Below are 22,826 nucleotides of genomic sequence, written 5' to 3'. Positions count from 1 at the left end.
ACCTGTATCAACACCAACACTCACCTGGCCTCACCTCCACCTGACCACACCTGTATCAACACTCACCTGGCCTCACCTCCACCTGAACACACCTGTATCAACAACAACACTCACCTGGCCTCACCTCCACCTGAACACACCTGTATCAACACTCACCTGGCCTCACCTCCACCTGAACACCTGTATCAACACCAACACTCACCTGGCCTCACCTCCACCTGAACACCTGTATCAACACCAACACTCACCTGGCCTCACCTCCACCTGAACACACCTGTATCAACACCAACACTCACCTGGCCTCACTTCCACCTGAACACACCTGTATCAACACCAACACTCACCTGGCCTCACCTCCACCTGAACACCTGTATCAACACCAACACTCACCTGGCCTCACCTCCACCTGAACACCTGTATCAACACCAACACTCACCTGGCCTCACCTCCACCTGAACACACCTGTATCAACACCAACACTCACCTGGCCTCACCTCCACCTGAACACCTGTATCAACACCAACACTCACCTGGCCTCACCTCCACCTGACCACACCTGTATCAACACTCACCTGGCCTCACCTCCACCTGAACACACCTGTATCAACACCAACACTCACCTGTTCTCACCTCCACCTGAACACCTGTATCAACACCAACACTCACCTGGCCTCACCTCCACCTGAACACCTGTATCAACACCAACACTCACCTGGCCTCACCTCCACCTGATCACACCTGTATCAACACTAACCTGGCCTCACCTGAACACACCTGTATCAACACCAACACTCACCTGGCCTCACCTCCCCCTGAACACCTGTATCAACACCAACACTCACCTGGTCTCACCTCCACCTGAACACCTGTATCAACACCAACACTCACCTGGTCTCACCTCCACCTGAACACCTGTATCAACACCAACACTCACCTGGCCTCACCTCCACCTGAACACCTGTATCAACACCAACACTCACCTGGCCTCACCTCCACCTGAACACACCTGTATCAATACCATCACTCACCTGGCCTCACCTCCACCTGAACACACCTGTATCAACACCAACACTCACCTGGCCTCACCTCCACCTGAACACCTGTATCAACACCAACACTCACCTGGCCTCACCTCCGCCTGAACACACCTGTATCAACACCAACACTCACCTGGTCTCACCTCCACCTGACCACACCTGTATCAACACTCACCTGGCCTCACCTCCGCCTGAACACACTTGTATCAACACCATCACTCACCTGGCCTCACCTCCACCTGAACAAACCTGTATCAACACTCACCTGGCCTCACCTCCAACTGAACACACCTGTATCAACACCATCACTCACCTGGCCTCACCTCCACCTGAACACACCTGTATCAACACTCACCTGGCCTCACCTCCGCCTGAACACACCTGTATCAACACTCACCTGGCCTCACCTCCCCCTGAACACACCTGTAACCACACCAACACTCACCTGGCCTCACCTCCACCTGAACACCTGTATCAACACCAACACTCACCTGGTCTCACCTCCACCTGAACACACCTGTATCAACACCATCACTCACCTGGCCTCACCTCCACCTGAACACACCTGTATCAACACTCACCTGGCCTCACCTCCGTCTGAACACACCTGTATCAACACTCACCTGGCCTCACCTCCCCCTGAACACACCTGTATCCACACCAACACTCACCTGGCCTCACCTCCACCTGAACACCTGTATCAACACCAACACTCACCTGGCCTCACCTCCACCTGACCACACCTGTATCAACACCAACACTCACCTGGCCTCACCTCCACCTGACCACACCTGTATCAACACCAACACTCACCTGGCCTCACCTCCACCTGACCACACCTGTATCAACACTCACCTGGCCTCACCTCCACCTGAACACACCTGTATCAACAACAACACTCACCTGGCCTCACCTCCACCTGAACACACCTGTATCAACACTCACCTGGCCTCACCTCCACCTGAACACCTGTATCAACACCAACACTCACCTGGCCTCACCTCCACCTGAACACCTGTATCAACACCAACACTCACCTGGCCTCACCTCCACCTGAACACACCTGTATCAACACCAACACTCACCTGGCCTCACTTCCACCTGAACACACCTGTATCAACACCAACACTCACCTGGCCTCACCTCCACCTGAACACCTGTATCAACACCAACACTCACCTGGCCTCACCTCCACCTGAACACCTGTATCAACACCAACACTCACCTGGCCTCACCTCCACCTGAACACACCTGTATCAACACCAACACTCACCTGGCCTCACCTCCACCTGAACACCTGTATCAACACCAACACTCACCTGGCCTCACCTCCACCTGACCACACCTGTATCAACACTCACCTGGCCTCACCTCCACCTGAACACACCTGTATCAACACCAACACTCACCTGTTCTCACCTCCACCTGAACACCTGTATCAACACTCACCTGGCCTCACCTCCACCTGAACACACCTGTATCAACACCAACACTCACCTGGCCTCACCTCCACCTGAACACCTGTATCAACACCAACACTCACCTGGCCTCACCTCCACCTGAACACCTGTATCAACACCAACACTCACCTGGCCTCACCTCCACCTGATCACACCTGTATCAACACTCACCTGGCCTCACCTGAACACACCTGTATCAACACCAACACTCACCTGGTCTCACCTCCACCTGAACACCTGTATCAACACCAACACTCACCTGGTCTCACCTCCAACTGAACACCTGTATCAACACCAACACTCACCTGGTCTCACCTCCACCTGAACACCTGTATCAACACCAACACTCACCTGGTCTCACCACCTGAACACCTGTATCAACACCAACACTCACCTGGCCTCACCTCCCCCTGAACACCTGTATCAACACCAACACTCACCTGGTCTCACCTCCACCTGAACACCTGTATCAACACCAACACTCACCTGGTCTCACCTCCACCTGAACACCTGTATCAACACCAACACTCACCTGGTCTCACCTCCACCTGAACACCTGTATCAACACCAACACTCACCTGGCCTCACCTCCACCTGAACACCTGTATCAACACCAACACTCACCTGGCCTCACCTCCACCTGAACACCTGGCCTCACCTCCACCTGACCACACCTGTATCACCACCAACACTCACCTGGTCTCACCTCCACCTGAACACCTGTATCAACACCAACACTCACCTGGCCTCACCTCCACCTGAACACCTGTATAAACACCAACACTCACCTGGCCTCACCTCCACCTGAACACCTGTATCAACACCAACACTCACCTGGTCTCACCTCCACCTGAACACCTGTATCAACACCAACACTCACCTGGTCTCACCTCCACCTGAACACCTGTATCAACACCAACACTCACCTGGTCTCACCTCCACCTGAACACCTGTATCAACACCAACACTCACCTGGCCTCACCTCCACCTGAACACACCTGTATCAACACCAACACTCACCTGGCCTCACCTCCACCTGAACACCTGTATCAACACTCACCTGGCCTCACCTCCACCTGAACAAACCTGTATCAACACCAACACTCACCTGGTCTCACCTCCACCTGACCACACCTGTATCAACACTCACCTGGTCTCACCTCCACCTGAACACCTGTATCAACACCAACACTCACCTGGCCTCACCTCCACCTGAACACACCTGTATCAACACCAACACTCACCTGGCCTCACCTCCACCTGAACACACCTGTATCAACACCAACACTCACCTGGCCTCACCTCCACCTGAACACCTGTATCAACACCAACACTCACCTGGTCTCACCTCCAACTGACCACACCTGTATCAACACCATCACTCACCTGGTCTCACCTCCACCTGAACACCTGTATCAACACCAACACTCACCTGGCCTCACCTCCACCTGAACACACCTGTATCAACAACACTCACCTGGCCTCACCTCCACCTGAACACACCTGTATCAACACCAACACTCACCTGGCCTCACCTCCACCTGAACACCTGTATCAACACCAACACTCACCTGGCCTCACCTCCACCTGAACACACCTGTATCAACACTCACCTGGCATCACCTCCGCCTGAACACCTGTATCAACACCAACACTCACCTGGTCTCACCTCCACCTGAACACCTGTATCAACACCAACACTCACCTGGCCTCACCTCCACCTGAACACCTGTATCAACACCAACACTCACCTGGTCTCACCTCCACCTGACCACACCTGTATCAACACTCACCTGGCATCACCTCCGCCTGAACACTTGTATCAACACCAACACTCACCTGGCCTCACCTCCACCTGAACACCTGTATCAACACCAACACTCACCTGGTCTCACCTCCACCTGACCACACCTGTATCAACACCATCACTCACCTGGTCTCACCTCCACCTGAACACCTGTATCAACACCAACACTCACCTGGTCTCACCTCCACCTGAACACCTGTATCAACACCAACACTCACCTGGTCTCACCTCCACCTGAACACCTGTATCAACACCAACACTCACCTGGCCTCACCTCCACCTGAACACCTGTATCAACACCAACACTCACCTGGTCTCACCTCCACCTGAACACACCTGTATCAACACCAACACTCACCTGGTCTCACCTCCACCTGAACACCTGTATCAACACCAACACTCACCTGGTCTCACCTCCACCTGAACACCTGTATCAACACCAACACTCACCTGGCCTCACCTCCACCTGAACACACCTGTATCAACACTCACCTGGTCTCACCTCCACCTGACCACACCTGTATCAACACCAACACTCACCTGGCCTCACCTCCACCTGAACACACCTGTATCAACACCAACACTCACCTGGCCTCACCTCCACCTGAACACACCTGTATCAACACCAACACTCACCTGGTCTCACCTCCACCTGAACACCTGTATCAACACCAACACTCACCTGGCCTCACCTCCACCTGAACACCTGTATCAACACCAACACTCACCTGGTCTCACCTCCACCTGAACACACCTGTATCAACACCAACACTCACCTGGCCTCACCTCCACCTGAACACACCTGTATCAACACCAACACTCACCTGGTCTAACCTCCACCTGAACACACCTGTATCCACACCAACACTCACCTGGCCTCACCTCCACCTGAACACCTGTATCAACACCAACACTCACCTGGTCTCACCTCCACCTGAACACACCTGTATCAACACTCACCTGGCCTCACCTCCACCTGAACACACCTGTATCAACACCAACACTCACCTGGTCTCACCTCCACCTGAACACCTGTATCAACACCAACACTCACCTGGTCTCACCTCCACCTGAACACACCTGTATCAACACTCACCTGGCCTCACCTCCACCTGAACACACCTGTATCAACACCAACACTCACCTGGTCTCACCTCCACCTGAACACACCTGTATCCACACCAACACTCACCTGGCCTCACCTCCACCTGAACACACCTGTATCCACACCAACACTCACCTGGCCTCACCTCCACCTGAACACCTGTATCAACACCAACACTCACCTGGCCTCACCTCCACCTGAACACACCTGTATCAACACCAACACTCACCTGGCCTCACCTCCACCTGAACACCTGGCATCACCTCCACCTGAACACACCTGTATCAACACCAACACTCACCTGGTCTCACCTCCACCTGAACACACCTGTATCCACACCAACACTCACCTGGCCTCACCTCCACCTGAACACCTGTATCAACACCAACACTCACCTGGCCTCACCTCCACCTGAACACACCTGTATCAACACCAACACTCACCTGGCCTCACCTCCACCTGAACACCTGGCATCACCTCCACCTGAACACACCTGTATCAACACCAACACTCACCTGGCCTCACCTCCACCTGAACACCTGGCCTCACCTCCACCTGACCACACCTGTATCAACACCAACACTCACCTGGACTCACCTCCACCTGAACACCTGGCATCACCTCTACCCGAACACACCTGTATCAACACCAACACTCACCTGGCCTCACCTCCACCTGAACACACCTGTATCAACACCAACACTCACCTGGCCTCACCTCCACCTGAACACCTGTATCAACACCAACACTCACCTGGCATCACCTCCACCTGAACACACCTGTATCAACACCAACACTCACCTGGCCTCACCTCCACCTGAACACACCTGTATCAACACCAACACTCACCTGGCCTCACCTCCACCTGACCACACCTGTATCAACACCAACACTCACCTGGTCTCACCTCCACCTGAACACCTGGCATCACCTCCACCTGAACACACCTGTATCAACACCAACACTCACCTGGCCTCACCTCCACCTGAACACACCTGTATCAACACCAACACTCACCTGGCCTCACCTCCACCTGAACACCTGTATCAACACCAACACTCACCTGGCATCACCTCCACCTGAACACACCTGTATCAACACCAACACTCACCTGGCCTCACCTCCACCTGAACACACCTGTATCAACACCAACACTCACCTGGCCTCACATCCACCTGACCACACCTGTATCAACACCAACACTCACCTGGCCTCACCTCCACCTGAACACCTGGCATCACCTCCACCTGAACACACCTGTATCAACACCAACACTCACCTGGCCTCACCTCCACCTGAACACACCTGTATCAACACCAACACTCACCTGGCGTCACCTCCACCTGAACACACCTGTATCAACACCAACACTCACCTGGCATCACCTCCACCTGAACACACCTGTATCAACACCAACACTCACCTGGCCTCACCTCCACCTGAACACACCTGTATCAACACCAACACTCACCTGGCCTCACCTCCACCTGAACACACCTGTATCAACACCAACACTCACCTGGCCTCACCTCCACCTGAACACACCTGTATCAACACCAACACTCACCTGGCATCACCTCCACCTGAACACACCTGTATCAACACCAACACTCACCTGGCCTCACCTCCACCTGAACACACCTGTATCAACACCAACACTCACCTGGCATCACCTCCACCTGAACACACCTGTATCAACACCAACACTCACCTGGCCTCACCTCCACCTGAACACACCTGTATCAACACCAACACTCACCTGGCCTCACCTCCACCTGAACACACCTGTATCAACACCAACACTCACCTGGCCTCACCTCCACCTGAACACACCTGTATCAACACCAACACTCACCTGGCCTCACCTCCACCTGAACACACCTGTATCAACACCAACACTCACCTGGCCTCACCTCCACCTGACCACACCTGTATCAACACCAACACTCACCTGGCCTCACCTCCACCTGAACACACCTGTATCAACACCAACACTCACCTGGTCTCACCTCCACCTGAACACACCTGTATCAACACCAACACTCACCTGGCATCACCTCCACCTGAACACACCTGTATCAACACCAACACTCACCTGGCCTCACCTCCACCTGAACACACCTGTATCAACACCAACACTCACCTGGCCTTACCTGAACACTGGACTCCATTATGAAAACACTCCAGTGACCAAGCCCTTGATTTTCTCAAACTTGTTCACACATCCATTTGCTCACTATTGATGTTGTTCATGTTTAAACTTCCAGCTTCACTTCCTCATCTGTCGGTTGTTTGTGTCTTGTGATGCACCAGGTTCATATTAAACAACCCAACTACAGTATTTATTCTAAAAAATAAAGACATTCAACTATCTGGGACTTGGATTATTTAGAAGGAGGACAGCAGAGAGCTCTGTTTCCACGCCGACGGAGGAATGCAAACATGTCCACAGGGTTGACCTGCGGTGGGGGGGGGGGGGGGGGGGGGGGGTGTATGGAGTCAGAACGTTGGACGCTTTAACTTGATGACCAAGTCAGACCTCCTGAGAGGAGATATCTATCATCTCTGCTGTCAATTGAGAAAGCAGAACTGGAAGCAGAACATTAAGAGGATGGTATTATCTGAGGAGACTCCTAGGGTGATGGTATTATCTGAGGAGATTCCTAGGGTGATGGTATTATCTGAGGGAGGAGACTCCTAGGGTGATGGTATTATCTGAGGAGACTCCTAGGGTGATGGTTTTATCTGAGGAGACTCCTAGGGTGATGGTATTATCTGAGAAGACTCCTAGGGTGATATGTAGTGATGGTATTATCTGAGGAGACTCCTAGGGTGATATGTGATGATGGTATTATCTGAGAAGACTCCGAGGGTGATATGTAGTGATGGTATTATCTGAGGAGACTCCTAGGGTGATATGTGGTGATGGTATTATATGAGAATAGTCCTCAAGTCTCTCCTCTAGTCCTCATCTCTCTTCTCTAGTCCTCACTCTCCTCATCTCTCTCATCTAGTCCTCATCTCTCTCCTCTATTCCTCACCTCTCTCCTCTAGTCCTCACCTCTCTCCTCTAGTCCTCATCTCTCTCCTCTAGTCCTCATCTCTCTCCTCTAGTCCTCATCTCTCTCCTCTATTCCTCACCTCTCTCCTCTATTCCTCACCTCTCTCCTCTAGTCCTCAAGTCTCTCCTCTAGTCCTCACCTCTCTCCTCTAGTCCTCATCTCTCTCCTCTATTCCTCATCTCTCTCCTCTATTCCTCATCTCTCTCCATTCTCCTCCAGTCCTCATCTCTCTCCATTCTCCTCTAGTCCTCATCTCTCCATTCTCCTCATCTCTCTCCTCTAGTCCTCATCTCTCTCCTCAATTCCTCACCTCTCTCCTCTAGTCCTCATCTCTCTCCTCAATTCCTCACCTCCCTCCTCTAGTCCTCATCTCTCCCCCATCCTCATCTTTTCTCCTTCAAGACAGCAAGTTTTGTAATGACTTCACAGAAATGGCGGTGTCTCTTCCTCATGGGTTCAGAGAGACAGTCTTCCTCCTGGGTGTAGCGAGAGCAGAGAGACCGCCGGCATGTTTCAGAAAATAGGCGTGTTGCTAAACAACATATTCATGTCCTTATCATAAAGTTACAAAAGTCCCAGGTTACTCAGAAATCCCGGTTGAACGATTCACGGATTTCCTACTTATTCCTTACAGAGTGGGACTTCTGGGAAAACCTGGGAATTCAGTGATTCAGTGGTCTAAGGCAGTGATTCAGTGGTCTAAGGCTGTGATTCAGTGGTCTAAGGCAGTGATTCAGTGGTCTAAGGCTGTGATTCAGTGGTCTAAGGCTGTGATTCAGTGGTCTAAGGCAGTGATTCAGTGGTCTAAGGCAGTGCCAATAGAGATTCAGTGGTCTACGGAAGTGATTCAGTGGTCTAAGGCAGTGCCACTAGAGATTCAGTGGTCTACGGAAGTGATTCAGCGATCTAAGGCTGTGATTCAGTGGTCTAAGGCAGTGATTCAGTGGTCTAAGGCTGTGATTCAGTGGTCTAAGGCTGTGATTCAGTGGTCTAAGGCTGTGATTCAGTGGTCTAAGGCTGTGATTCAGTGGTCTAAGGCAGTGATTCAGTGGTCTAAGGCAGTGATTCAGTGGTCTAAGGCTGTGATTCAGTGGTCTAAGGCTGTGATTCAGTGGTCTAAGGCAGTGATTCAGTGGTCTAAGGCAGTGATTCAGTGGTCTAAGGCTGTGATTCAGTGGTCTAAGGCTGTGATTCAGTGGTCTAAGGCAGTGATTCAGTGGTCTAAGGCTGTGATTCAGTGGTCTAAGGCAGTGATTCAGTGGTCTAAGGCAGTGATTCAGTGGTCTAAGGCAGTGATTCAGTGGTCTAAGACTGTGATTCAGTGGTCTAAGGCAGTGATTCAGTGGTCTAAGGCAGTGATTCAGTGGTCTAAGGCAGTGATTCAGTGGTCTAAGACTGTGATTCAGTGGTCTAAGGCAGTGATTCAGTGGTCTAAGACTGTGATTCAGTGGTCTAAGGCTGTGCTAGCTGTGCCACTAGAGGTTCTGGGTTCGAGTCCAGGTTCTGTCGCAGCAGGCCGCGACCGGGAGACCTAATGGGGGCGGGCGCACAATTGGCCCAGCGTCGTCCGGGTTACGGGAGGGTTTTGACCGGCTGGGATGTCCTTGTCCCATCGCGCTCCTGTGACGGGCCCGGGCGCAGTGCACGCTGACCAGGTTCGCCAGGTGTAACGGTGTTTCCTCCGATACGTCGGTGCGTTTGGCTTCCGGGTTAAGTGGCCGTTGTGTCAGAGAAGCAGTGCGGGCTTGGTTTGGTTGGGGTCGTGTTTCAGAGGACGCACGGCTCTCGACCTTCGCCTCTCCCGAGTCCGTACGGGAGTTGCAGCGATGAGACAAGACTGTAACTACCAATTAGATAACATGAAAAAAGGGGGTGAAGAAATTGCTTTTTTTAATTTCACCTTTATTTAACCAGGCTTCTTCTTCGTCTTCTTCGTCTAGTTTAGCAGATGAACACAGAGATCAGGTTGTTATGTATGTATTCTGTTTACAAGCATCATTCGTACCAACATTCATCGATTTTCAATACTAAGTTTGTCCGTTTTTTTCCCAAAAACATTATTTTTGTAATTTTTTTTTTTTTTTTACAAAGACATAAATATATGATATAATACAATACAGTATAAACTGTATAAAATACAAAATACAATGGATATACTTATTGAAAATGATAATCACAAAAGAGACGAAACCAGAAAATGGGATCTTTTTGACAACGAGGCAGAAAACACCAGCATGAACTTAAAAACAGCTGAACACTAATGATATTACTGTTGTCCACCCTCTGTCGTACACTAGTTTACAGTACACTAGTTTATAGTGCACTACAAGGGGGGGGAAAAAAAATGGCATCATCTGAGACGCAGCCAATGGCTATGTCAGAAATGGGCGTCGCCGGAGATGCAGCCAATGGCTATGTCAGAAATGGGCGTCGTCGGAGACGCAGCCAATGGCTGCGTTCACTATATAGTGAGACGCAGCCAATGGCTATGTCAGAAACTACATCACCGGAGACTCAGCCAATGGCTACGTCAGAAACTACATCACCAGAGACTCAGCCAATGGCTACATCAGAAACTACATCACCAGAGACTCAGCCAATGGCTACGTCAGAAACTACATCACCAGAGACTCAGCCAATGGCTACGTCAGAAACTACATCACCGGAGACTCAGCCAATGGTTGTGTCAGAAACTACACCCTATTCCCTATATAGTGAACTACTTTTGACCAGAGACCTACAGGGCACTTCATAGGGAATAGGATGGCATTTTGAACATAGACATTATGTTTATTAGGTAAGTACGCAGGTCGCTTTTGGGTCCAAACATTGTTGTTGTTTTTTTTTTGGGGGGGGGGGGGGGGCTGAACAACAAAACAACCAAACTACGGAAAGCTGGAAGGCACATATCTGAGGAAGCATGAGACCTTCAAGATGAAGGGAAGTGTCCTCAACGGCACCCTAATTCCCTTACGGTGCACTACCGTTTGACCAGAGCCCTTTTGACCACTAAATATTTAGTGCACTAGCGCACGAGTGACCTTTTCCAACACCAAATAGGGAATGGGGTGCCATTTTGGAATGTAACCCGGGGAACAGGAAGAAGGGAGAGTAGAGGGAGGGTTCGAGGCAGTGAAACAGGAAGAAGAGAGAGAGAGAGTAGAGGGAGGGTTCGAGGCAGTGAAACGGGAAGAAGAGAGAGAGAGTAGAGTGAGGGTAAGGCAGTGAAACAGGAAGAAGAGAGACACAGTAGAGGGAGGGTAAGGCAGTGAAACAGGAAGAAGAGACACAGTAGAGGGAGGGTGAGGCAGTGAAACAGGAAGAAGAGAGAGAGACAGTAGAGGGAGGGTTCGAGGCAGTGAAACAGGAAGAAGAGAGAGAGAGTAGAGGGAGGGTAAGGCAGTGAAACAGGAAGAAGAGAGAGAGACAGAGGGAGGGTTTGAGGCAGTGAAACAGGAAGAAGAGAGACACAGTAGAGGGAGGGTAAGGCAGTGAAACAGGAAGAAGAGAGAGAGACCGTAGAGGGAGGGTTCGAGGCAGTGAAACAGGAAGAAGAGAGAGAGAGAGTATAGGGAGGGTTCGAGGCAGTGAAACAGGAAGAAGAGAGAGAGTAGAGGGAGGGTCCGAGGCAGTGAAACAGGAAGTGTTAAGGCCAACTGATCATCTAAAACCAGGATGCCCAAACTGTTATAAGACATACAACCTGACCAATAAAAACAGAGTATTCAATATCAACATGACCAAATCGGTAATCTTCTGTTGTCATATTCCAGCCCATTAATATAGATATCTGTCCCCAAGGTTAGAGAATTATATTAAAACAAGGCTTGTTATTGACCCCAAGGTTAGAGAGAATTACATTAAAACAAGGCTTGTTATTGACCCCAAGGTTAGAGAATTATATTAAAACAAGGCTTGTTGTTGACCCCAAGGTTAGAGAGAATTACATTAAAACAAGGCTTGTTGTTGACCCCAAGGTTAGAGAAAATAACATTAAAACAAGGCTTGTTATTGACCCCAAGGATAGAGAGAATTATATTAAAACAAGGCTTGTTATTGACCCCAAGGTTAGATAATTACATTAAAACAAGGCTTGTTATTGACCCCAAGGTTAGAGAGAATTATATTAAAACAAGGCTTGTTATTGACCCCAAGGTTAGAGAGAATTATATTAAAACAAGGCTTGTTATTGACCCCAAGGTTAGAGAGAATTATATTAAAACAAGGCTTGTTATTGACCCCAAGGTTAGAGAGAATTATATTAAAACAAGGCTTGTTGTTGACCCCAAGGTTAGAGAGAATTATATTAAAACAAGGCTTGTTTTTGACCCCAAGGATAGAGAGAATTATATTAAAACAAGGCTTGTTATTGACCCCAAGGTTAGAGAGAATTATATTAAAACAAGGCTTGTTATTGACCCCAAGGATAGAGGGAATTATATTAAAACAAGGCTTGTTATTGACCCCAAGGTTAGAGAGAATTATATTAAAACAAGGCTTGTTATTGACCCCAAGGTTAGAGAATTATATTAAAACAAGGCTTGTTATTGACCCCAAGGATAGAGAGAATTATATTAAAACAAGGCTTGTTCTTGACCCCAAGGTTAGAGAGAATTACATTAAAACAAGGCTTGTTATTGACCCCAAGGTTAGAGAGAATTATATTAAAACAAGGCTTGTTATTGACCCCAAGGATAGAGAGAATTATATTAAAACAAGGCTTGTTATTGACCCCAAGGTTAGAGAGAATTATATTAAAACAAGGCTTGTTATTGACCCCAAGGTTAGATAATTATATTAAAACAAGGCTTGTTATTGACCCCAAGGATAGAGAGAATTATATTAAAACAAGGCTTGTTATTGACCCCAAGGTTAGAGAATTATATTAAAACAAGGCTTGTTATTGACCCCAAGGTTAGAGAGAATTATATTAAAACAAGGCTTGTTATTGACCCCAAGGTTAGAGAATTATATTAAAACAAGGCTTGTTATTGACCCCAAGGATAGAGAGAATTATATTAAAACAACGCTTGTTGTTGACCCCAAGGTTAGAGAGAATTATATTAAAACAAGGCTTGTTTTTGACCCCAAGGATAGAGAGAATTACATTAAAACAAGGCTTGTTATTGACCCCAAGGTTAGAAAGAATTACATTAAAACAAGGCTTGTTATTGACCCCAAGGTTAGAGAATTATATTAAAACAAGGCTTGTTATTGAACCCAAGGATAGAGAGAATTATATTAAAACAAGGCTTGTTATTGACCCCAAGGTTAGAGAGAATTACATTAAAACAAGGCTTGTTATTGACCCCAAGGTTAGAGAGAATTATATTAAAACAAGGCTTGTTATTGACCCCAAGGATAGAGAGAATTATATTAAAACAAGGCTTGTTATTGACCCCAAGGTTAGAGAGAATTATATTAAAACAAGGCTTGTTATTGACCCCAAGGTTAGATAATTATATTAAAACAAGGCTTGTTATTGACCCCAAGGATAGAGAGAATTATATTAAAACAAGGCTTGTTATTGACCCCAAGGTTAGATAATTATATTAAAACAAGGCTTGTTATTGACCCCAAGGTTAGAGAGAATTATATTAAAACAAGGCTTGTTATTGACCCCAAGGTTAGATAATTATATTAAAACAAGGCTTGTTGTTGACCCCAAGGTTAGAGAGAATTATATTAAAACAAGGCTTGTTGTTGACCCCAAGGTTAGAGAGAATTATATTAAAACAAGGCTTGTTTTTGACCCCAAGGATAGAGAGAATTATATTAAAACAAGGCTTGTTGTTGACCCCAAGGATAGAGAGAATGACATTAAAACAAGGCTTGTTATTGACCCCAAGGTTAGAAAGAATTACATTAAAACAAGGCTTGTTATTGACCCCAAGGTTAGAGAGAATTATATTAACAGGGCTTGTTGTTGACGCCAAGGATAGAGAGAATTATATTAAAACAAGGCTTGTTGTTGACCCCAAGGTTAGAGAGAATTATATTAAAACAAGGCTTGTTTTTGACCCCAAGGATAGAGAGAATTATATTAAAGCAAGGCTTGTTATTGACCCCAAGGTTAGAGAGAATTATATTAAAACAAGGCTTGTTATTGACCCCAAGGATAGAGAGAATTATATTAAAACAAGGCTTGTTATTGACCCCAAGGTAAGAGAGAATTATATTAAAACAAGGCTTGTTATTGACCCCAAGGTTAGAGAATTATATTAAAACAAGGCTTGTTATTGACCCCAAGGATAGAGAGAATTATATTAAAACAAGGCTTGTTATTGACCCCAAGGTTAGAGAGAATTATATTAAAACAAGGCTTGTTATTGACCCCAAGGTTAGAGAGAATTATATTAAAACAAGGCTTGTTGTTGACCCCAAGGTTAGAGAGAATTACATTAAAACAAGGCTTGTTATTGACCCCAAGGATAGAGAGAATTATATTAAAACAAGGCTTGTTATTGACCCCAAGGTTAGAGAGAATTATATTAAAACAAGGCTTGTTATTGACCCCAAGGTTAGAGAGAATCATATTAAAACAAGGCTTGTTATTGACCCCAAGGTTAGAGAGAATTATATTAAAACAAGGCTTGTTATTGACCCCAAGGTTAGAGAGAATTATATTAAAACAAGGCTTGTTATTGACCCCAAGGTTAGAGAGAATTATATTAAAACAAGGCTTGTTGTTGACCCCAAGGTTAGAGAGAATTACATTAAAACAAGGCTTGTTATTGACCCCAAGGTTAGAGAGAATTATATTAAAACAAGGCTTGTTGTTGACCCCAAGGTTAGAGAGAATTATATTAAAACAAGGCTTGTTATTGACCCCAAGGTTAGAGAGAATCATATTAAAACAAGGCTTGTTATTGACCCCAAGGTTAGAGAGAATTATATTAAAACAAGGCTTGTTATTGACCCCAAGGTTAGATAATTATATTAAAACAAGGCTTGTTGTTGACCCCAAGGTTAGAGAGAATTATATTAAAACAAGGCTTGTTGTTGACCCCAAGGTTAGAGAGAATTATATTAAAACAAGGCTTGTTTTTGACCCCAAGGATAGAGAGAATTATATTAAAACAAGGCTTGTTGTTGACCCCAAGGATAGAGAGAATGACATTAAAACAAGGCTTGTTATTGACCCCAAGGTTAGAAAGAATTACATTAAAACAAGGCTTGTTATTGACCCCAAGGTTAGAGAGAATTATATTAACAGGGCTTGTTGTTGACGCCAAGGATAGAGAGAATTATATTAAAACAAGGCTTGTTGTTGACCCCAAGGTTAGAGAGAATTATATTAAAACAAGGCTTGTTTTTGACCCCAAGGATAGAGAGAATTATATTAAAGCAAGGCTTGTTATTGACCCCAAGGTTAGAGAGAATTATATTAAAACAAGGCTTGTTATTGACCCCAAGGATAGAGAGAATTATATTAAAACAAGGCTTGTTATTGACCCCAAGGTAAGAGAGAATTATATTAAAACAAGGCTTGTTATTGACCCCAAGGTTAGAGAATTATATTAAAACAAGGCTTGTTATTGACCCCAAGGATAGAGAGAATTATATTAAAACAAGGCTTGTTATTGACCCCAAGGTTAGAGAGAATTATATTAAAACAAGGCTTGTTATTGACCCCAAGGTTAGAGAGAATTATATTAAAACAAGGCTTGTTGTTGACCCCAAGGTTAGAGAGAATTACATTAAAACAAGGCTTGTTATTGACCCCAAGGATAGAGAGAATTATATTAAAACAAGGCTTGTTATTGACCCCAAGGTTAGAGAGAATTATATTAAAACAAGGCTTGTTATTGACCCCAAGGTTAGAGAGAATCATATTAAAACAAGGCTTGTTATTGACCCCAAGGTTAGAGAGAATTATATTAAAACAAGGCTTGTTATTGACCCCAAGGTTAGAGAGAATTATATTAAAACAAGGCTTGTTATTGACCCCAAGGTTAGAGAGAATTATATTAAAACAAGGCTTGTTGTTGACCCCAAGGTTAGAGAGAATTACATTAAAACAAGGCTTGTTATTGACCCCAAGGTTAGAGAGAATTATATTAAAACAAGGCTTGTTGTCGTCCTTCATCTTCCTCCATTAGACATTATTATTATTATTATATATACATGTATGTTACAGGAATATACAGGGTGTTAATGCTCCTCATGTCTCCATATAAAATCAGTACGTTCAAGCATTCAGGGAGTCGGCGGCTTTGGCTTGCGGAGGGGTTTCATTACCTAAACAGGGTGAAAAGTCAAAAAACAGGAACAGGAAATACATCACCATAGAACTAAAGGCCAATAAAAGACAGAAGAAGAAGAAGAAGTCAAAAAGAAGGTTGACAGTCCAGGGGGCCATTCATCGTCGTGTGCCATTGTCACTAGGATGTACGACTAGGGATAGGGAGAGCGACCATAGACTTAGACAGACCTCTATGGTGCAGCACATGCTGTCACACAAGACATTGTCGCACAGGTGCAAAGCAGAGCCCTCTAGCTAGCTCTATGGGAGAAACAGGCCAGGCCAGGCCAGGACAGGACAGGCCAGCTCCTCTTAGCTCTATGGGAGAAACAGGACAGGCCGGGACAGGAGAGCTCCTCTTAGCTCAGAGCCGCCCCACTACATACTAAATGGCAGGACACTGCTCTATCAATCAATCAATCAGTCAATCAATCAATCGTTGATACATCTCATCTTCTCCTCATGATTGGGGGAGTAACTCAAAGAGTCGTTTAGCTTTCACACGCTCTTCCTCTTCCTGGGACACATACTGTTTCCCTCCCTCCCTCAGCCTGCGTTCATTCCATCCTCCGCCCTCTTCCTCTTCCTGGGACACATCCTGTTTCACTCCCTCTCTCAGCCTGCGTTCATTCCATCCTCCACCCTCTTCCTCTTCCTGGGACACATCCTGTTTCCATCCTTCACCCTCCTCCTCTTCCTGGGACACATCCTGTTTCCATCCTCCACCCTCTTCCTCTTCCTGGAACACATCCTGTTTCCCTCCCTCTCTCAGCCTGCGTTCATTCCATCCTCCACCCATCCCATTCCCGTCACTCGCTGTCTGTCTCTAGGTCTGAATCGGACCACTGTACCGGGGTCAGTTTGCCGCGTCGCTGTGCGTACTCGATGACGGCCGTGTAGCAGAAGTAATACTGATCCCAGGTCTGTATACTGAAGGCTCTCTGGGTCCTCATCCTCCTCACTGTCTCACACACATCCACCGTCCCAATGTCCTCCAGCCTGGACAGACAGATGTCCAGGGTACAGAACGTACCTGAGGAGGGAAATGAGAGAGAGAGACAGAGAGAGAGAAAGAGAGGGAGGAGAGAAACGAGAGAGAGAGAGGTTAGTGGAGGGAGAGAGAGAGGAGGAGGAGAAGGAGAAGAGAGGAGGAGAAGAGAGAGAGAGAGAGAGACGGAGAGAGAGAGAGGAGTAGAGAAGAGGAGGAGGAGTAGAGAGGAGGAGAAGGAGAAGAGAGGAGGAGAAGGAGAAGAGAGGAGGAGAAGAGAGACAGAGGGAATACTTGCCATCCATCACTATCAACGACCCACCTGTGCGTCCGATGCCTGCGCTGCAGTGTACGACCAGTGGTGGCCCACCTGGGGGTCCCACCCACTCAGCTCCCAGACTCCTCAGCGCCGCCTCCTGCCGCTGCTGCACGTGCTCACGGAAATCCAACATGGCCAAAGCACACTTGGGCACACCGAAGTCTGGCCAGCTGACATACAGGTAGTGAGAGACCTCCCTCCTCTCACCTGTCTGGAGACATGAAGGGATGAGAGAGAGAGAAAGAGAGAGAGAGACAGAGAGAGAGACAGAAAGAGAGAGAGAGAGAGAAACAGAGACAGAAAAAGAGAGAGACAGAGAGACAGGTGGCTGTTGTATAGTTCCAGGTGAGACAGTCTGAAGTCCTGATACAGCTGGATGGATGTGTGTGTGTGTGTGTGTGTGTGTGTGTGTGTGTGTGTGTGTGTGTGTGTGTGTGTGTGTGTGTGTGTGTGTGTGTGTGTGTGTGAGTGTAACCGTGTGTGTGACTCACTGGGTTCAACCTAACTGTGTGTGTGTGACTTATTGGGTTCAACCTAACCGTGTGTGTGTGACTGACTGGGTTCAACCTAAGTGTGTGTGACTGACTGACTGGGTTCAACCTAAACGTGTGTGTGACTCACTGGGTTCAACCTAACAGTGTGTGTAACTCACTGGGTTCAATCTAACTGTGTGTGTTTGTGTGTGTGTGTGATTGACAGACTGGGTTCAACCTAACTGTGTGTGTGTGTGTGTGTGTGTGACTGACTGGGTTCAACCTAACCGTGTGTGTAACTCACTGGGTTAAATCTAACTGTGTGTGTGTGTGTGTGTGTGTGTGTGTGTGTGTGTGTGTACCTGGCTGTTGTATAGTTCCAGGTGAGACAGTCTGAAGTCCTGGTACAGCTGGATGTGTGTGTGTGTGTGTGTGTGTGTACCTGGCTGTTGTATAGTTCCAGGTGAGACAGTCTGAAGTCCTGGTACAGCTGGATGTGTGTGTGTGTGTGTGTGTGTGTGTACCTGGCTGTTGTATAGTTCCAGGTGAGACAGTCTGAAGTCCTGATACAGCTGGATGGATGTGTTCCTAACCAGGAAGTGTCCATGCTGCTCCGTTGTCCCCTCCTCTTTCGGCCAGTACTGACCACACTTCACTCTCCCACGCTCTACCACCCTGAAACACACACAGGTTGAACCCAGTCAGTCATATACACACACACACAGAGTTAGGTTGAACCCAGTGAGTCACACACACGGTTAGGTTGAACCCAGTCAGTCACACACACACACAGTTAGATTTAACCCAGTGAGTCAAACACACGGTTAGGTTGAACCCAGTCAGTCAGTCAGTCACACACACACACACACACACACACACACACACACACACACACACACACACACACACACAGTTAGATTTAACCCAGTGAGTTACACACACGGTCAGGTTGAACCCAGTCAGTCACACACACACACACACACACAGTTAGGTTGAACCCAGTCAGTCACACACACACACAGTTAGATTTAACCCAGTGAGTCAAACACACGGTTAGGTTGAACCCAGTCAGTCAGTCAGTCAGTCACACACACACACACACACACACACACACACAAACACACACAGTTAGATTGAACCCAGTGAGTTACACACACTGTTAGGTTGAACCCAGTGAGTCACACACACGTTTAGGTTGAACCCAGTCAGTCAGTCACACACACTTAGGTTGAACCCAGTCAGTCACACACACACACACGGTTAGGTTGAACCCAGTCAGTCACACACACACACACGGTTAGGTTGAACCCAGTGAGTCACACACACGGTTAGGTTGAACCCAGTCAGTCTCTCTCTCTCACACTCTCACACACACACACACACACACACACACACACTTAGGTTGAACCCATTCAGTCACACACACGGTTAGGTTGAACCCAATAAGTCACACACACACACAGTTAGGTTGAACCCAGTGAGTCACACACACACACACACACACACAGTTAGGTTGAACCCAGTCAGTCAGTCACACACACACACACACACACGGTTAGGTTGAACCCAGTCAGTCAGTCACACACACACACACACACAGTTAGGTTGAACCCAGTCAGTCACACACACACGGTTAGGTTGAACTCAGTCAGTCACACACACAGTTAGGTTGAACCCAGTCAGTCACACACACACGGTTAGGTTGAATCCAGTCTGTCAGTGTTTGTGAGGTTGAACCCAGTCTGTCACACACACGGTTAGGTTGAACCCAGTCAGTGTTTGTGTGGCGGACTGGGTTCAACCTCACCAACACTGACTGGGTTCAACCTCACCAACACTGACTGGGTTCAACCTCACCCACAGTTAGGTTGAACCCAGTCAGTGTTGGTGAGGTTGAACCCAGTCAGTCACACACATGGTTAGGTTGAACCCAGTCTGTCAGTGTTGGTGAGGTTGAACCCAGTCTGTCAGTGTTGGTGAGGTTGAACCCAGTCTTTCAGTGTTGGTTAGGTTGAACCCAGTCTGTCAGTGTTGGTGAGGTTGAACCCAGTCTGTCAGTGTTGGTGAGGTTGAACCCAGTCTGTCAGTGTTGGAGAGGTTGAACCCAGTCTGTCAGTGTTGGTGAGGTTGAACCCAGTCTGTCAGTGTTGGTGAGGTTGAACCCAGTCTGTCAGTGTTGGTGAGGTTGAACCCAGTCTGTCAGTGTTGGTGAGGTTGAACCCAGTCTTTCAGTGTTGGTTAGGTTGAACCCAGTCTGTCAGTGTTGGTGAGGTTGAACCCAGTCTTTCAGTGTTGGTGAGGTTGAACCCAGTCTTTCAGTGTTGGTTAGGTTGAACCCAGTCTGTCAGTGTTGGTGAGGTTGAACCCAGTCTGTCAGTGTTGGTGAGGTTGAACCCAGTCTGTCAGTGTTGGTGAGGTTGAACCCAGTCTTTCAGTGTTGGTTAGGTTGAACCCAGTCTGTCAGTGTTGGTGAGGTTGAACCCAGTCTGTCAGTGTTGGTGAGGTTGAACCCAGTCTGTCAGTGTTGGAGAGGTTGAACCCAGTCTGTCAGTGTTGGTGAGGTTGAACCCAGTCTGTCAGTGTTGGTGAGGTTGAACCCAGTCTGTCAGTGTTGGTGAGGTTGAACCCAGTCTGTCAGTGTTGGTGAGGTTGAACCCAGTCTTTCAGTGTTGGTTAGGTTGAACCCAGTCTGTCAGTGTTGGTGAGGTTGAACCCAGTCTTTCAGTGTTGGTGAGGTTGAACCCAGTCTGTCAGTGTTGGTGAGGTTGAACCCAGTCTGTCAGTGTTGGTGAGGTTGAACCCAGTCTTTCAGTGTTGGTAAGGTTGAACCCAGTCTGTCAGTGTTGGTTAGGTTGAACCCAGTCTGTCAGTGTTGGTGAGGTTGAACCCAGTCTGTCAGTGTTGGTGAGGTTGAACCCAGTCTGTCAGTGTTGGTGAGATTGAACCCAGTCTGTCAGTGTTGGTGAGGTTGAACCCAGTCTGTCAGTGTTAGTGTGCATTAGAACTCAAGGGTTACCTGGTAGTCATGACAACTATCAGCACCATCTGCTCCCACACCATGCGCCAGAAATCACCAAATGTCTTCGGCAGAGGACCTGTCAACCACAACACAACCATAAAACAACCACAACACAACCATAAAACAACCACAACACAACCATAACACAACCATAAAACAACCACAACACAACCATAAAACAACCACAACACAACCACAACACAACCATAAAACAACCACAACACAACCACAACACAACCATAAAACAACCACAACACAACCATAAAACAACCACAACACAACCATAAAACAACCACAACACAACCATAAAACAACCACAACACAACCATAAAACAACCACAACACAACCACAACTCAACCAAAGCTGTCAAACCACAACTCAACCATAAAAAGACCACAACACAACCATTACTCAATCACAACACAACCATAACAGTCAAACTATAACTCAACCACAACTCAACCACAACACAACTATAAAAAGACCACAACACAACCATAACAGTCAAACCATAACTATCCAGCCCTACCCAACTATCCAGACCTATCCAGACCTATCAAGCCCTATCCAACTATCCAGCCCTATCCAACTATCCAGACCTATCCACCTATCCAGACCTATCCACCTATCCAGACCTATCCACCTATCCAGACCTACCCAACTATCCAGACCTACCCAACTATCTAGACCTACCCAACTATCCAGACCTATCCAACTATCCAGACCTATCCAACTATCCAGCCCTACCCAACTATCCAGACCTATCCACCTATCCAACTATCCAGACCTATCCAGACCTATCCAACTATCCAGACCTATCCAGCCCTACCCAACTATCCAGACCTACCCACCTATCCAGACCTATCCACCTATCCAGACCTACCCAACTATCCAGACCTACCCAACTATCTAGACCTACCCAACTATCCAGCCCTACCCAACTATCCAGACCTACCCAACTATCCACCTATCCAGCCCTACCCAACTATCCAGACCTACCCAACTATCCAGACCTATCCAACTATCCAGACCTATCCAGCCCTACCCAACTATCCAGACCTACCCAACTATCCAGACCTACCCAACTATCCAGACCTATCCAACTATCCAGCCCTATCCAGCCCTACCCAACTATCCAGCCCTACCCAACTATCCAGCCCTACCCAACTATCCAGACCTATCCATACCTACCCAACTATCCAGACCTATCCAGCCCTACCCAACTATCCAGACCTATCCATACCTACCCAACTATCCAGACCTACCCAACTATCCAGACCTATCCAGCCCACCCAACTATCCAGACCTAT

General features: G+C 47.5%; 1 protein-coding gene across 3 annotated transcripts in view; it reads right to left on the bottom strand.

Moving 5' to 3' along the window:
* Positions 1 to 15,837: 15,837 nt before the first annotated feature.
* LOC118936863 (tyrosine-protein phosphatase non-receptor type 9) overlaps positions 15,838 to 22,826 on the bottom strand; it is a 65,784-nt gene continuing 58,795 nt past the window's right edge. For 2 of the 3 annotated variants that reach the window (XR_016483983.1, XR_016483984.1), the window contains 4 exons: positions 21,513 to 21,591; positions 19,021 to 19,171; positions 18,027 to 18,234; positions 16,687 to 17,749 (listed from right to left, as the gene is read on the bottom strand). Coding sequence is in view for 1 of the 3 variants with exons in the window: in XM_090188265.1 (XP_090044391.1) it covers positions 17,526 to 17,749; positions 18,027 to 18,234; positions 19,021 to 19,171; positions 21,513 to 21,591 (662 nt within the window). In the remaining 2 variants the exon portion in view is untranslated. Of the gene's footprint in view, positions 17,750 to 18,026; positions 18,235 to 19,020; positions 19,172 to 21,512; positions 21,592 to 22,826 lie in introns of all 3 variants that reach the window. The other variant, XM_090188265.1, reaches the window with a different exon arrangement.

This window comes from Oncorhynchus mykiss, chromosome 10 (assembly GCF_057628025.1).
Source record: "Oncorhynchus mykiss isolate SJ-2025 chromosome 10, ASM5762802v1, whole genome shotgun sequence".
NCBI classification, from domain to species: Eukaryota; Metazoa; Chordata; class Actinopteri; order Salmoniformes; family Salmonidae; genus Oncorhynchus; species Oncorhynchus mykiss.
Note: the sequence above shows the minus strand (reverse complement) of the source record. Positions and strands in the feature narration are given on the sequence as shown.